Source organism: Sander lucioperca, chromosome 4 (genome assembly GCF_008315115.2).
Source record: "Sander lucioperca isolate FBNREF2018 chromosome 4, SLUC_FBN_1.2, whole genome shotgun sequence".
Classification (NCBI taxonomy): domain Eukaryota; kingdom Metazoa; phylum Chordata; class Actinopteri; order Perciformes; family Percidae; genus Sander; species Sander lucioperca.
In genome coordinates, this window is record NC_050176.1 from 19,353,624 (window position 1) to 19,370,084 (window position 16,461).

At 42.0% G+C, this 16,461-nt stretch overlaps 1 protein-coding gene across 2 annotated transcripts; it reads right to left on the reverse strand.

Moving 5' to 3' along the window:
* Nucleotides 1-1,545: 1,545 nt before the first annotated feature.
* Nucleotides 1,546-15,748, reverse strand: ern2 (endoplasmic reticulum to nucleus signaling 2). 2 transcript variants are annotated; one of them, XM_036000934.1, is made up of 24 exons: nt 15,408-15,748; nt 14,507-14,624; nt 14,383-14,416; nt 13,517-13,589; nt 13,253-13,325; nt 12,984-13,106; nt 12,745-12,846; nt 11,878-11,937; nt 11,534-11,750; nt 10,918-10,996; nt 10,529-10,679; nt 9,915-10,057; nt 9,469-9,657; nt 8,259-8,532; nt 7,912-8,019; nt 7,724-7,814; nt 6,409-6,598; nt 6,152-6,248; nt 5,798-5,997; nt 5,292-5,439; nt 3,437-3,564; nt 3,046-3,169; nt 2,405-2,472; nt 1,546-2,319 (listed from the first exon to the last, which is right to left on the reverse strand). In XM_036000934.1, exons 1-24 carry the CDS (start codon nt 15,495-15,497, stop codon nt 2,131-2,133), a joined length of 3,069 nt encoding a protein of 1,022 aa, XP_035856827.1. In that variant the 5' UTR covers nt 15,498-15,748; the 3' UTR covers nt 1,546-2,130. The 2 variants fall into 2 exon arrangements, with proteins under 2 accessions (XP_035856827.1, XP_031165477.1); XM_031309617.2 differs by having other exon boundaries at nt 7,724-7,811; nt 15,408-15,747.
* Nucleotides 15,749-16,461: the final 713 nt, after the last annotated feature.

Sequence of the window (16,461 nt, forward strand, 5' to 3'; positions counted from 1 at the left end):
TCTCCTTCAAATTTGCAATCTTGCGAAATGCGTCTTGACATATAGCAATCGTAACAAAAGAACACGGTTATGGCTATTATAATAGAATATAGAATAAATCGTTACACAAGTACTTTTATTTTTAATAAAGTACATTTAAAATCAGGTACTTTTTACTTTTACTTAAGTAGGGTTGTCATTGTGGTACTTCTACTTTTACTAAAGTAAAAGTGTCTCTGGTTATTTGTACTTTTACTTAAAGCGTAACTCTCGCCAAAATGCAACCTAGGGTCTTTTTGTGAATATACCCGAGTCAAACTTTCATTTAAAAGCATAATAGGACGGAAGCGCCACTTTTAAGATGTACCGTATTCTCGTTTTTCGGTCAAATGGCCTTTTGAATGGGAGTAATAGGGGCACTTTTATGCTAGCCTCAAAATAGCTATTTTTAAAACACTTAGAAGGCTCGACACAACATAAGACTTTACTCGAAGTATCGCCAGGGGCTCTTCACATGAACTCCAGCGTTGAGAACATTGTTTGTGTACCCAGAGTTTACTAAAAAGAAAGGTTTTAACAACTCACCATAGCTCTTGTTGTTTCCGGCTGCTACCACCTCAGCAGTCAAAACGAGTCGATATCAAAACAAGTAGCCACAGATTTAGTATATCCCTTGTGCACCGGTGTAGTTAAGGTGTAGAGCCCCAGGTGATACTTGAAGCAAAGTCTCATGTTGTGTCGAGCCTTCTTAGTGTTTTAAAAATAGCTATTTTGAGGCTAGCATAAAAGTGCCCCTAGCACTCCCATTCAAAAGGTCATTTGACCGAAAAACGAAAATACGGTAAATCTTAAAAGTGACGTTTCCGTCCCAAATATGCTTTTAAACGAAAGTTTGACTCGGGTATATTCACAAAAAGACCCTAGGTTGAATTTTGGCGAGAGTTACGCTTTAAGTACTGAGATTTAGTACTTCCTCCACCACTGCTAAATTGTAAACATACTTCCATTAAATCTGGTGCAATGGGCCAAGGAACAAGTGATTAGTTTTAGGGCATTTCTTTAGTAACCTGACACTCCAGATGGTTTGTTACACAGAACCATGTGAGAAGCTCGTCGTTGGAAACTGTTTGGGAAAGGGCAGGCACTTTTCAAAAAAATACCTGGCAGGTGATTGTTTATCACGTCTGCCATTGTTGTTTCGAACGAACATTCGCGGCCGTCACACACACCCAAACCGCACACACAGAGCTGCCAGTAGCTCCTCACCGGACGCCGATTGGTCCGGCTCACTGCTGTCCGGACACAAAGACATTACTTGAAGCCTGGAAAAATTGATTTTTGTACCGTGCAAAGTCATTGTTTTTGGCCATTATGGAAAAATTTTGCTTTATTCCAATTACTATAGCACTTGAGAGAAAACAGCTGCGTTTCTCCTGGACTGAATTTGAGTTGGTTGCTTTGCTTAAAAAACTAAAAAAGGACTGTAATGTAAAATAAGGATGCAGGAATCTTCACACATCAGCCAACTCAGAGCTTAAACCTGTGCCCTAACGGTACATGGTTATATCTTTTTTTTTGCTGCAACTTATTAAAAAGCTCTTCCTTTGACCGTGTTCTCCAGGTCTCCTCATTTAAGAACTGCACTGTGTTTGTTTCCTTCAACCAAAATCAGGCAGTGCTCCAGTAACAGAATCCCCTAATGTCTTGAACATGTCGATGACTTTTATAAAACTCACCAAAAGCCTTTTTCCTGAATTTGTTTAGAGGAAACACGTTGCTGAACTATTCCTAATACAAACATTCTGATGGACTTACACGTTAAAAATGTAGTTTAAAAACATTTACTATTATTAATATAACAAATGTATGCAGCTTCTGTGGAGGTATGCAGTCGGAGTGCTTTGTAATTTAATCTTAAAATTGTTTCTTGATCAAGAGCTGCAAAAAAACCCTAATGAATCTAAAAACTCAAGCCATATAAAAACTTTTTCACAGCACTGTATCTTCCCCCAAAACAGTATGGGCTTTACAAAAGCAATAAAGGGGCACTGTAAGTTCACCAATGTGTGTGTGTGTGTGTGTGTGTGTGTGTGTGTGTGTGTGTGTGTGTGTGTGTGTGTATATACACAGAGTATGGAGTGCAGAGTCATGTTATTGCGATTTGGCGTTGGGTTGCAGATAGTAGGGGTGAAACAATCTCTCAGGGGAGCAGATGTGCAGAGCTGCGTGCGTGTGCATCAGTAACCGTGGAAACCGTGAGGTGAAGTAGCTGACGAAGCCTTCTGGCAGCTCACCGAGAGTCTCCTGCACCTCCGGTGGCAACTCGTGGTAGTGATGCTTCTGTAACATGCAATGTTAACATAACATGTGTCAGAGTGGGCCTGCTTGTATAAAGAAACATACGTGTTGAAATAAGCATGCTGACCTTATTCCTCATGGCTCTCAGCAGATCTCGGACTGAGTTTCCTTTATATGTCCTGAACCGCCTCAAGTCTGGAACGTACACAGGAAAGTGACAGACCATTGATGGCTTTGTCATCCTGCACAGCTGTAAACAGTGCACCTACGTGATACTATAGGCCTTTTTATGCTTGTGCGTAGAATCGACGGCGTACCCCCGCAGACCCCTCTGCGTCTACGCCGGACCCTACGCCATAGCCTGACGTGCACCTCTCGAAAAATGTAACTACACGTCGCAGCGACGCACGTCGCACGGCCGTGGCTTGGTAGCGTTGCATTTCCCCTGACTCATTTCCTGGTTCTCCTTCTCCATAAACAAAAATGAAATCAAGGAGAGGGTTAACTTTTCCTGCTACAGATTTCCCACCGTGGTCTGAAAACACAGGGGAGACACTTTGTTTCTCTCACTATGACTCTAGAGTCGCTACTCGCTCCGAAGCTAATCGCCGTCACTCTCTCACTTCTCCTTCGCTCTAACACACACACACACGCACACACACGCACACACACAGTATAAACATCAGGCCACTTATGTAGGCTACGATGAAAGCTCTGCGTGGAGCCTCCGCAGAACCATAAAAAGGCCTTTAAGTGTAAAGTGTGTACCTGTCTGTAGAGGCACAGAGATATGCATCCTCCAGTTGGTTCGAACCACTGCTCTTCCTGCAGTCTCCAGTTTGACCACAATCGGACTGTCTGCTGGTTCCTTCTCTATGCGGTCACTAACGTCCTACATTCGTACGCACACAAAACACAAACAAATTGTTTCATGGAGAGAGATGGGGCTGAGCAAAACAGGAGGAAACCCTAGACTACCCAGGTATACATGCATACTCCTCTTACACATTTCCTGCTCAGGAAATGATAAACAAACATCTAATAAGAGCTTTTAAACCAGAAGAAAAAAAATGACTAGTAGTCATGGTCATAAGGACCTTTAGTATCACAAGAGAGACAGCAGTGCTTTGTGTATCTATGACCAGCTGATTTAACACACCTGGAAAAAGAGCAGCTGCTTCTCGGGGCTCCAGAAGAACGGATGTTTGAGCACACAGGCGGTGGAGGGCCGGGCGGAGGGCTCGCCACTGATCATTTGCTCGATCAGATCCTGTGCTATGACGTCATCTGATTTGGAGGGAGAAACCGTTTTCAAATTTTCATTTATTATTTTGCTGTTTGTGCCATCAGCAGATTTTTATGATTATTATAATAATATAAAAGTCCTTAAAGACACTTTACACATAAATATAAGCCAAATAAGCAGTAATCATTTTAATGAAGACAATGGACGTGATATCATGACTTCGTGTAAACATACACGCCACTTTCCTAAAACCAAGTGGCGTGTTATCTGTACGCATTTTGAGCTATCAGCGTATATGTCTACGCTCTATACAGCGGATGGCAGTCTGCAACATCACAGCGCAAACATACACGCCACGTGGCACTTTCTAAAGGCGCGTGGCGTGTTATCGCGAGGCTACGGTTGGGTTTAGGAAATGTCACATGCGGGTTGGATTTAGGAAAAGAAGAACGGGGTTGGGTTTAGGAAAACAACAAACGTGGAAAGGAAACATCACACACGGGACACAAAGTCACACGCGGGACGTAATCCCCGCTCTCCTGGGTGAAAGTCCTGTGTTTTACCAATCCTCCACCCCGACCAACCTCCCTACGCGGATTTTCGCCCTCTCATACTACTCGCTACGGCGTCAATTCACACGCAATCGCAAGGTAATGTAAGTCAATGGAGGCCAAACGGCGTTGATAAACGCGCTAAAAAGCGAGTATGCGTCTTGATAACACGCTAATAATGGCATACTAATTGCCGTGTCATACATACGCCACTTCATGAGATCAGTCTGCAATAGAAATAAAATAGCAAGATCAGAGTCTTAGTTGGGGAAGGCGAGTCTGAAAAGGTGGGTTTTGAGGGCCTTTTGAATGATGACAGTGTGAGGGCACTTTGGATGTGGTTTAGTAATGATTTTCAGAGAGTTGGGGTGGCGATTGAAAACGTCCTGTCACCCTAGGGGCGAGAGGAAGAGTGGCTCCAAGGTGGCGTATTTGGGTGGAGGGGGTGACAATGGAGCCATTGATGTTGAGTGAATCTGGCCCAATGATTAGGATTTCTGACTTATTGCAGTCGAGTTTCAGAAAGTTTAGGCTGTGGTGAGGGTGGAGTAAGTGGCAGCAGATATTATACACAGAATACAGCCTGCAATATTTTTGGGGGGTTTTGTGCAATTACGACAATGTCTGAAAATTACATGTAAACCATAAAGAAATTAAAGGGACTCATCTTGGAAGGTAGTTCTACCCAAGAGGCGCAAGTCATAGCAAAACAACCACTGGATTACTCAGCGTATTTGAAAGGAAGTTGGATTGTTGAGGTGCGATTTGATCATGGTGGTTCAGGACGTGAAATTTCTTTCCTACTATGGCCACGCCAAGACCCGCCCTTCAATAGCAGCTCGATAGGTTGGGGTTAGGCATTGACATCAAGTGGTTAAGGTTAGGATAACTGATTGGTCAGGGCATAGGACCTGTACAAATCGGGTTACGTTACCTTGCGTAAGCATGGACGCCTGGCCAATAGTAGTGTGTGAATGCTATTGAAGGGCAGGTCTTGGCGTGGCCATAGTAGGAAAAAAGATTTCACGGACAGGACTGGATCTTTTAATGCCGGACTTGGAGGTGGTTGGGTACATTTAAAATCTCCATTTTTTTGAATTTTATGCAGAAGTATTGTGGAGGAATTGACTGAACTAGCTTTTATTCTGGAAAAACAATAAATTATGATTACGCATGAACCAAGCCAAGAAAGACACATGCGCAATGACCTCTCTCACCATGTATGTCGTCCATAAAATGTGAGAGTGAATATTCTCCTGACAGGATGTTGACCTGCCGTCTTAATGAATCACCAAAGGGGTGTTGCCCCCTGCTGATCACAAAGTAGAACACACAGCCTGCTGAGAACACGTCCACCGCTGCTGTCTGTACAGAGAAGAGGAGAAACACAAAAGACTCATGATACCTCGCATTTCCTCAACCTTGGGGGTCAGCTGAGTTTTTGGTTTTATATGAATTTATTTAGACAAAAAAAATATAAAAAGGTTTGAATCATTCTTTTATAAGACATGTGGTCCATGCTCTTGAACCTAAAATACCAAAGTATCCATTAAAGTATCCAGTACCATTCAAATTTGCATGATAAACTAAAAACTGGGTCACAGACCCTCAAGCTAAATATGAACCTGTTTTTAATCAGCTATTCATTTTTTTTCAAATCATTTTAGCTAACAAGGTGACTGAATGTTCAAAGAAAGACAATTGTGATGTGTGTGCATTCTACCGGTTTGTTGCCCGGAGTATCTCGCAGTACTTCGGGAGCTATCCACCCATCAGTTCCTGGTATTCCTGACCTCAAGGAGAAGCTGCTCCGACCGTCTGGGATCTTCTTACAGAGTCCAAAATCAGAGATGAGAGCTCGGACCTGACCCAGCGCACTGGGACCAGAAAGGAGGATGTTTCTAGGCTTCAGATCACGATGGACTAAAGATAGAGACGAAGGAAGTTTTTCAGAATGAGGAGGAGGAGAAGCTTTTAGCTGTCCAAGTTAAGCAGTGGAATCCTTTCGAAACTGAATTTGTGCATGCACTTGTGTGTTTACATGTAAATGTACTGTATGTGTGTGTGTATCTCAGACCTATGTTGAGTGAGTGGAGGTGTGAGAGGCCACACATGGTCTGTCCCAGCAGAGTTATAGGATTCACCTCAGGAAAGCAAGACGGATCCTCCACATACTGCAGAGAATACAGACACACACAAAAAAAACATGCACAAATATATGTTAGTTTTGTTATTACGGGATGTCATTAAATGACATTCAAGTATGGGATGCAAATGGAAAACAGCTTTATAACAATAGTAAAAAGTCAACTAACAAGGCCCTGAGGTGCTGACCTGTTGCAGGGTGGCAGCGCACAGCTCGATGGCGATGTAAGTGAAGAGGCGGTCTCTCTCTGTGCAGAAATATCGGATGACGTACGGGTGAGTGTCAGACTCTCGGAGGAGCTGCACCTCACGCTCTGCTACCTCGAAACACTCCGGCAGTATTCGCTTCACCGCTACGTGGCGTCCATCAAAATGACCCCTATAGCCCCAAAAAAAAAGAGGGCCATAACATATTATGCACAGTACTGTATGTGATTCGGAACAATATGGTTTATCTCACAGGTTTTGTATGATTAGGCCATTAACTCAAAACTACTAACAAATATTTATTTGGATTTTTCACTAAAAAAAACATAAATAATCAAATGAATGATGGCTGAATTCCATTTAGCTGCTTCAGTTTCAGGGTGTTGGTATTGTGCATGATGGCTCACTGTCATGGCTCACTGGGACAATTGAATAGAACAGCCATTATGAATGTTATTAGCAACACCTGTGCTTTTCCTACTGTGACTAGTCAGAAGGTCTTTTGCTGAAGCAAACAATTTGTTTGAGATCACAGTGACCATATAGTCTTTTTAGCAGGGTTCCCACACCTTCGTCAACATCAAAATCAAGGACTTTTCAGGGACTATTCAGGCCCAGTGACCTCAAATTCAAAGTCCCAACACGGCATGGTGTGAGACAGTGATGTTGAGGACTGTGATGGCAGCCTATAACGCCTATTTACGCCTATTCTCTTAGCCCTCTTGTATTTAGAGATTGTGTGACGCGTACCTACACACCAAAACTAATTCCTTGTATGTGTAAAAAAAACGTACTTGGCAATAAAGCTTTTCTGATTCTGATGTTAAGTTAAAAAAATATATATAAAAAAAACTTTCTATTCTTGCACAAAATATATAAATTCAAGCACTTTCAATGACCCGTGTCTATTTATATTTATTTAAATTCACAAACTTTTAAGGATTTCAAGTGTCCGTGGGAACATGACAAAGATTATGTAACATACTCTTTAAAGAAGTTTGCCCTGTTTTCAAGCAGGGACTGTTTAGAAAACAGTTTATCTGATGTTGTGTTTACTGACGCTCCAACATCCAAGATTCGACATTGAGCTGCCAGCCAACACCACAACGAATAACCAAATAAAGGGGGTAATAAACAAAAGTCTTCCTGGATGGTAAGAAATCATTCTTATGATATGCTTGACAGAAAGGTAAAGTACACTGTTTTGCACTTCATGATAAAAAAACATGCAAATCCATAAATATGTTCCTTTGATTAACTGTTGAAACAGCGCTGTTTTAAAATACACGTACTGTACCTGAAGACAAAAGTTCCCGCTGTGCCGTGTCCGAGCACCTCAGATGGAGTGAAAGAGATTTTACCCACCCGCACTTCCTCACCGTTTCCTATTGAGAGACACAGGACAGGAAGAATGAAGCAGCATGGAATTCATCTCATCTCAATGGTAAGCGACAGAAGGAAAGAATACACAGTTTGGTGTTTTACCTGCTGTGGGATTGTGCCCTGTGGTGCCATTTGTATCGACATCTGAGGTGCTGCTGCTGCTGTGAGCGTGAGGACTTGGTGGAGGGTCAGCAGATGCAGGCTGAGAGTCTGGATACAGAGAAGGGATACAGTATGAATGGGGCTCTTGTTCTGTACCCAATGCAATCAAGGAATGATTAATATGTTACAAGATTTCTAGGCTTTGAGAAAAAGTATGCTTTAACATTACTTTATGCATTTTAATAATTTGTCATTTGCGCAATGCAAAGAAAAGATGTTCAATCAATACACTGGACCCCAAGGTAAATAAAAACAGCATTATAGAGAACTTGTTTTAGGTTGCTTACCACCGGAGGGGTTTGTGTCAGTAGAAAGGGTTGTTTCCGAAGAAACCGAGGTCCCTCTCTGCACGTTGGTCTGCATGCTCGTCTGCATGTTGTTCTGCGTGTTATTCTGCATGTTTGTTTGCATGCTGGTCTGCATGTTGTTCTGCGTGTTATTCTGCATGTTTGTTTGCATGCTGGTCTGCATGTTGTTCTGCATGTTGTTATGCATTCGCTGGAGGCGAGACTCAAAGGCCTCCTCCAGCTGCCTTTGAGCTTTCAGCTGATGAGCTGCACGCTGGAGAAACACACACAGATGGAGATGGAGTTTGAGAGATCAGTATTGAGATTATTAAAGAGGACGATGGATCTTCTTTGAGAAAGATTATAAAAAGGTAATAAGTCTCTCCTTTGCAATGCTGATAAATCCTCTGAACACCCACAAAGGTGATTTCAGATATTCTGGCTGATTAGACCTATGCTCAGGTTGATGTGGGCCGGAGCTCAGATGGAAATTTATTAGGTCACAAATCTTGTCTACCAATACGAATGGTAAAGCTGTCATTTGTCCTGCCCTAACAGGTGCAACAAGGCTAACAAGAGACTCAGGGAGATCAATCAATCAGTCTAGACACACCCACACAGTCCTAGGAACAGGTAGAATCAGCCAGAATTACTGAAAACACCTGTGTTGGTGTTTAGGGCCTTAAACGCAGCACCTAACATTTAACCCAAATGTTGTTATAGCAAATTATACCAAACATACCAAACAGAAATGCAGCCAAACAGAGATTGCATTTTAGTTCAGCTACAGTTAAAGATGCCCTGTGGAGTTTTCTTATAAACAAAAGTTATGTTAACATGTATTAATATTCACTGTGTGTATCCTTAAGGTCTAAAAAAATGTGTTGAATGTATTTCCTTTCTCATATAACATTTGCATAGCCGTTTTTTTCTTTTAATCCAGCATTGTTTACATCCATGTTCACTAGCAATCAGTCTCTTTCTTCCTGTCTTTTCTGGTGCATTGCTGCATATATTAGGAGTGTTACTGCCACCTAATCAGTGGAATAGTGTGAAACCATTTGCCACCCACATGTGTCACCCATTAATATTGCTTGATATCAATGCAGTTTGCCACTATTTGTTCATATCATTGAGAATAAAATCTGGAAAAAAAACCTGCATCTTCAACACACATGCATCTTAACAACAGACAGACACACAAACTCACAACGGGGTACGTGAGCGCGAAGGCCAGCCATCCTCCGAGCAGCAGCGTCAGAACAGCCAGAGTCAGACGGTCCGGAGTCATATAGATAGGCAGCACAGCGACCGGCCTCTGGGCCTGTTCAGTTGTCCTCGCATCAACCCCTCCTCTATTAGCATTAGTGTCGCTATGGCTACCAGCAACTGTCTGGAACTTAAGGACACAACAAGACAACAGGGATAAGAAAGAATGCAAATATAACAAGGTTTCACTTGTTTTTCATCTGTGTTTGTCGTCATTGTACTCGGTTAATGAGTTTATAATAAATGGAAGTTAAAGGGGCATTTAGTAGTTCATCACATCAATGCCTTGGGCTCTGAGACAGCTTGACGTGTGCTATAACAGACAGTAGAAACCTGATAGAAGAGGATTATTGTCTGATATCATTCCTGTAATTAGCTGGGACTCACGTAGCGCTCATGGTAGTAGGAGGCATGGGAGGCGGAGGAGGCAGAAGGGCGCGGGGGGATGACTGCCTCACCGGAACGCTGCAGGCCGACTGGGAAATCCCTCAGCATGGTGGTGTGAGCCACTGGAGGAAGCTCGTGATGACCTAAAACACAGATATAATGCATTTAGAGCTGCTTGAGTGCTGCATGGTGAGGGGTCACTTTTCTGTCTGGTCAATAAATCAAGACTTATTTCAGTTTTGAGGGAATTTTGTGACCTTTCTTCTTTAGCCAGAGTTCTAGCTTTCATGCTGAACATGAAGCTTATTTTTTCTTAAAATTTAGATTCCCATGTAACCAGCAGCTTCCCTGCTCCAAGGTAGACACAATGCACCTTCTGCAACAACAGGGATTAAATACCTTGTGGTCATTTTTAAGTTAACATTTTTCTCATCTAATATTTTTTACAGAACCCTGATAATTACTCTGAGGTTTGGAAATACATATTTATATTAGTTTTTGTGGCTGTAAGCACATGTAACCAGGAAACTCAATAGTGAAATACACTCATTTATCAACGTGTGTGTGTGTGTGTGTGTGTGTGTGTGTGTGTGTGTGTGTGCGATTGTGTGTACCTATTAGCAGCCAGTGGTTTTTCCGGCTGTTTGTGCTCCCTGGTGGGTAGCGTACATCAGTGGACGGTGTGATCTCACACTCCCCTCGCTCTCTGACTGTCACTCCGGCCGTCAGTGGACCCTCAATTCGAGCCAAGGTCAGTCCCCGAGGCTGCCATGGCAACAAGAAGCACAAACCAGTCACATAACAGCTATCTTGTTATCGCCTTGATCATTATCAGTTCCTCACTGTCCGACACACCTGATCTGATGCACTGTAATAACTTATAATGTTCTCTGTTAAAGCAGGAGGGAGAATAACCACAGGTGCATGACTTGAATGTGGAAGGTAACAGGTTGTGTGAATGCAGTTATGCGATAAAAAAAATGTATTATACATTTAAACTCACCACTAACGAGACTCCATGGTGGACAAGGGAAGTGGAGGCGTAGAGGTGGGAGTCCAACTTTCCTACATAGAGAGTGGGTCTTAAATAGTAAAAAAAAGTAACGTTATTCCCTCAGCCAGTGACTTTTTTTAAAATTTATTAGGACAACTCAAATATGTACAAAATGATTTTAATGAAATGGAATGGATTAATTGGTCTCAGGACTAGAAATAACTGACTGGATCTTGGGATTTCTAAAAATATATAATTAACGGAAAAAAATGAAGATGCAGACTAGTTTAGAATTAAAGTTGTATGTTTTTTTTCATCATACTATTGCCACAGAAAAACCTTTTTTTTTTTAATTGAGTGGCATGTGTCCACTCAAACATATAACCAGACACCTTAAACATAGTTCCAGCCAAGAGTTTAACTGCTGTAAATCGGTGCACCAGGTACTGTATATTAAACTGCAGTACTAGTACTAGTACTAGACTACAAACAAACTTGAAAGAAGGAGAGCCTTGTAGTTACCACTTTCATAATTTGTGTAATCAGACAGATGCATCACTGTTGGACTGAACATCACAAGGATCTTAAAGCTCTTTCGTATGCATGTTTATACACTTTCTCTTACACGAGTTGTGTTTGAGCAGTGGCTTGCTCCTTCACAAACTGATAGCTCCACTTTAACGTAGAGTGTGCGTCTTCATGGTCGTTGGCAGAGGAGAAGGTGAGGAAGCGTAGCGTTTCCATGGCGAGGGACAGGTGGGGGGCGTGTCTTAGTGTGTCGCCAGAGTACAGATAGACCCCTACGACGGGCGATCCATAGTTCTGACTCCACAAGACGTCACCTGGAAGACAAAAACACACACGGCATTACGAGTGTGTTGAAATGAAAATAAAGAAGCCCATCAACCTCTTACATATATAAGTGGTGGTAAAATATTCACAGAGTAAAAACCACACACCTTCTCCTACCTGTCTCTCTGTCAACTGTCACAACAAGTCCATCACCACTCGACACAAGATGGGCCATCTCTGGAAGTGTAACAGGTCACAGGTCAATTTCGCATAAGCTGGAATGTCACATCTTTGGGAGGTTTTTACATACACATTCTTGCAGGTTTGCATGCTTGCACTTTAACTGGTTGTTTTAAATATAAATGTAAAACTAGCACTCACAGAACACATACCTCCACCAAGCTTGCACAATCCTCTAAATTTGTCATATATTGTTTTAATGTTTATAAAAATGTAAATCTATACCTCAAACAAAATCAGAAACAGAAAAACAGACAATTAGGAAATACATACATTTTTTTTTTTCATTTAAGTAAGTGCAGTAGTTCATGAGCAAATAGGAATAGAGTTCAAAATACTCTATTTTAAAATGTTGGGAAATCCTTAAAATAGTTCCTGGAGACAAACCTGCATCAAAATATGAATTACTCAAGGTTTAACATGTTACTTATTTGACTGAAACCTGTTGACAGATATTCGGCCGACAAACAAACGGGACTGAAAACAACTCCTTGGTGGATGTGAACAACTAAAGTTAAAGTCAAGAAGAGTCTTGAAGTTGAAAAAATAAAATAAAATAAAACTTTGCATTGATTGAAATGTTATATTTAATGAAGAAACTATAAGTGAAGAAGTACAGTGTTTCAATCCACAAAGTACTAACTCTCCTCAAATGCACCTGTTCTAGACATATATGTCTCCAAATACATGTTTTTTTGTCAGTTCATATGGACAATAAAGCAATGCAGCTACTTTAGCCTGCCATGTCAGTCTGAGTGACTGAATGTGTGTGCAGTACCAGGGATGTGTGTGTGAGAGACGTACTGTAGTCTTGTTTGTCATCGTAAGGTGGAGCAGAGTAATCATTGTATGTGGCGTTCCATCGCAGCTCTTGTGTCTTGGTGTCAAACATGGTAACCATGTATTCTGGGGAAAGAAACATGCAAGGTTCATAAACAGTAATCCACAATGCATATAATACCTCAGCCACCTGTGCGTGTGTGTGTGTGTGTGTGTGTGTGTGTGTGTGTGTGTGTGTGTGTGTGTTAGTGTGCACAACATACCTGTGCGTCCAATGTACAGCAGGGGAGTGTTAGGACAGATGGATTCGGAGGAGGAGGTGGTTAAACTGGTTTGCTTCTCACCTGTCTCAGGATCCACCACAAACCACACATCCTGCTTCTTCCCTTCATGTGCACACAAACACACAGACACACAAATATTAGCCAACAGCATTGAAGTATGTCACATATACAGTAGTCGTTGGTCATTCTTCGTCTCTGACAAATGTCTGTCTCACACGTGTCCGATAAAGTAGGCCTCATTGCCTCACCTGTATAGAGTATACCATCAGAGCTCCTGCAGGGAGCCGACTGAACCAGCTCTGGGATGGTGAAGGGCAGTTTCTGCAGGCACATCCAAACAATGGGTCATAAAGTGAAAACTGACACAAAAACAGAAACACACACACACACACACACACACACACACACACACACACACACACACACACACACACACACACACACACACACACACACACACACACACACACACACACACACACACACACACACACACACACTTCATTCTTTACCATCAGGCCTTCCTTGTGTTTGCCGCCCAGAACATACAAACTGCCATCATTGGGGTCTGGGAGAAAACCCGGCCTACAAAAACAACATTCATACATCAGTCCATTGATTATTTGAAATATGTCAATACTATTGCCTCTCTCAGCACCGATACTTTTTCCAGTAACTTTGCTTTAATCAATGTGTTTATATAAAAAAATAAAATAATTAAAAAGCAGCGGTACAAGACTGAATAAATAAATGAAATGAACTAATCCAAGAATGAGTAAACAAGACTACAAATCTGCCAACGTTTGGTACTTGACAGTTTTTTCGATTCTGTGCTACAAACACATTACCAAAAACACTAGTCCTATGTGTTGTGTGCATGTTTATATGTGTACTTGCATAAGCTGGGCGATATGACGATATACACTATCATAAAAAACGCTATAAAAATGTCTGTCATATATATATATTTTTATATATTATTTTTATTGCGACCAAAAACCAGCAGCCGAACTGCGTTACGGCAATATTTACGTCATTTGGACGACGCTTTCCATCCCGCTCCTTGCACATTATGTTCATTGTGCACTAAAGTTCTTATTAAATGAGAAAATACTCAGTACTTTTCATTTGTCAAGTATTTAATTCACACATGAGTATACAAAAAATAGGCTTTACCATGTAGTTATTTCATATAGACTATTTATTTATTAAATTACCAGAAAACATATTTACAACAATATTCTGATATATATCATACCTATATATATATATATATATATATATATATATATATATATATATATATATATATACCTATATCGGGATAGGAAATGTAGCTATATCGTCCAGCCCTACATGTGTTATGTGTGTTACTCACTCTGTGAAGTAGACCGGTACTTGAATAATAGGGTCTGAAAAAAATCAAAGGACAATTTCATAAGACATGTTGAAAAATGAAAATGAAGATTGAGGAAATAATATTGACATCTATTTGTATGAACCTTCTCTTAGGGTCCACTTTATGTCTCCAGACTGTTTGGAGACAGCATGCAGACTACCGTCCAGCGTGGAGACGAACAGGAGGGATTCTGGTAGGGTGACTGATCTGACCCCTCCAACCTGATGGGTAACCACAAAGAGAAAGACAGAGAGAGAAACTTTAAGCCAGCTGTCTGACAGTCACCATGTCATGTATCTGAGATTTCAGCCTTGACTTGACTAACGTGTGTGTGTCTCTCACACACACACACACACACACACACACACACACACACACACACACACACACACACAGAGATTCTGCTCTGATAATTATACTGTGTTCCTCCCTTAACAGGATTTCCTTATCGCTTGCTTTCCTCCTCCCAACCCTATATTGACAACTTGTCTGTGTTTGTCTGACTGTGTGTGTGTGTGTGTATGTGTATGTGTGTGTGTGTGTGTGTGTGTGTGTGTGTGTGTGTGTGTGTGTGTGTGTGTGTGTGTGTGTGTGTGTGTGTGTGTGTGTGTATTCACCACTCCCTTATGTACCCACTTACGGGTGGCAACAGAAAACTGAACCGCACTCCGTGGAACGAGTACACCATTGCAAGCGATTGCAAGACGTGCAGAGACGCTCACGCTTGCGCGCGCGCGCACACGCGCACACACACACACACACACACACACACACACACACACACACACACACACACACACACAGTATTAACTTTCTTCAAGCAATTTGGACAAACGTCCTATCATCATAACATGGCAACTATACTCGAGCCTGAAATAGACACAGAAGCGCAGTGGGAGGCCAGTTGCGGTCTCTGCTGCGCAAAAATAGCAAGACCCAAACGGTATTACCAACAACAGCAACAACAACAGAAACAACACACTTTAACGTTACAAACTTTATACCTGCAATAGCTTGCCTTCCCAGGACAGCAGCAGGAGAGAAAGCAGCAGGCGTTCCAGAGCCCCCATGACCCTCAAAACACTTTGTTTCATGGCTTTGAACAAACGGAGGGTTAAAGCTATTGAACTAACAACAGAGGTCGAACTCTCTCTCCATTTCCAGCGTGGGCGCCCATCTGTCAGAAAGTTAGCACCGGCCGTTTAACATCGCTGAAGCCGCGTGGGTAGTCAACAAACACGATGAAAGCTAAGACAGCAGTACCACTTTCAATCCATAATAACAGCAGCGCAGCAGTTCATGTCGCTATTCCATATTTCCGTGTTGGGACGGAACCGGTGACGTCAGGAGGGAACTGTCAAGCAGAGAGAGGGGTGGGGACTATCCGCTTCCGCGCTGAGTGACAGGAGGCTCAACCAATGGGCAAGAAGGTTTGGAACAAAGGGGGAGGAGCTGTAGAAACGGCTGGAACACGTGGAAACAGACAGCAGGACAGTTGTGAACGCAACAAGAGAGCAGAGTGTTTTTTTGTGCAATAGAAAGTAGTGGAGGGCGTCATTGTTTGTTGTTCACTCTCTCTACACTCCTTACAACAGCACTGGCTGACTGTAACTAAGTGTATGTACCTAAGTTCTGTACTTAAAGGCACCTAAATTAAGAATTCCAATATGTTATTTCCATGGCCTAAGAAAGTCAATCAACATTTGTGAACATGAGCTATTCTTTCAAAGCCAGAAACCAGAGAAGCAAGTCTGAAACTGGTGATGTCATCATGTATAAAGTCTGGAGCTGCTCCATAGACAATAAATGGGAGACAGATTGTGTGGATTTGTTTTATTTTTTATAGCTTTATTATATTGCAGTGTTCTTTGTTCCGAAACAGAAAATGTACCCATCATGCATGTATAAAGAGAACTGGATACAGCGTTGGAGGCGGAGCCCCTTTCATTCAGTTGCTCAGTGGGAAATCAAGTCAAATCCTTCAGTTTCCACGTATAAAATTACCTGGATGGTCGGCTCTGATTCTGCACTAATAGGCCTATAGAGCAGGAGCACATT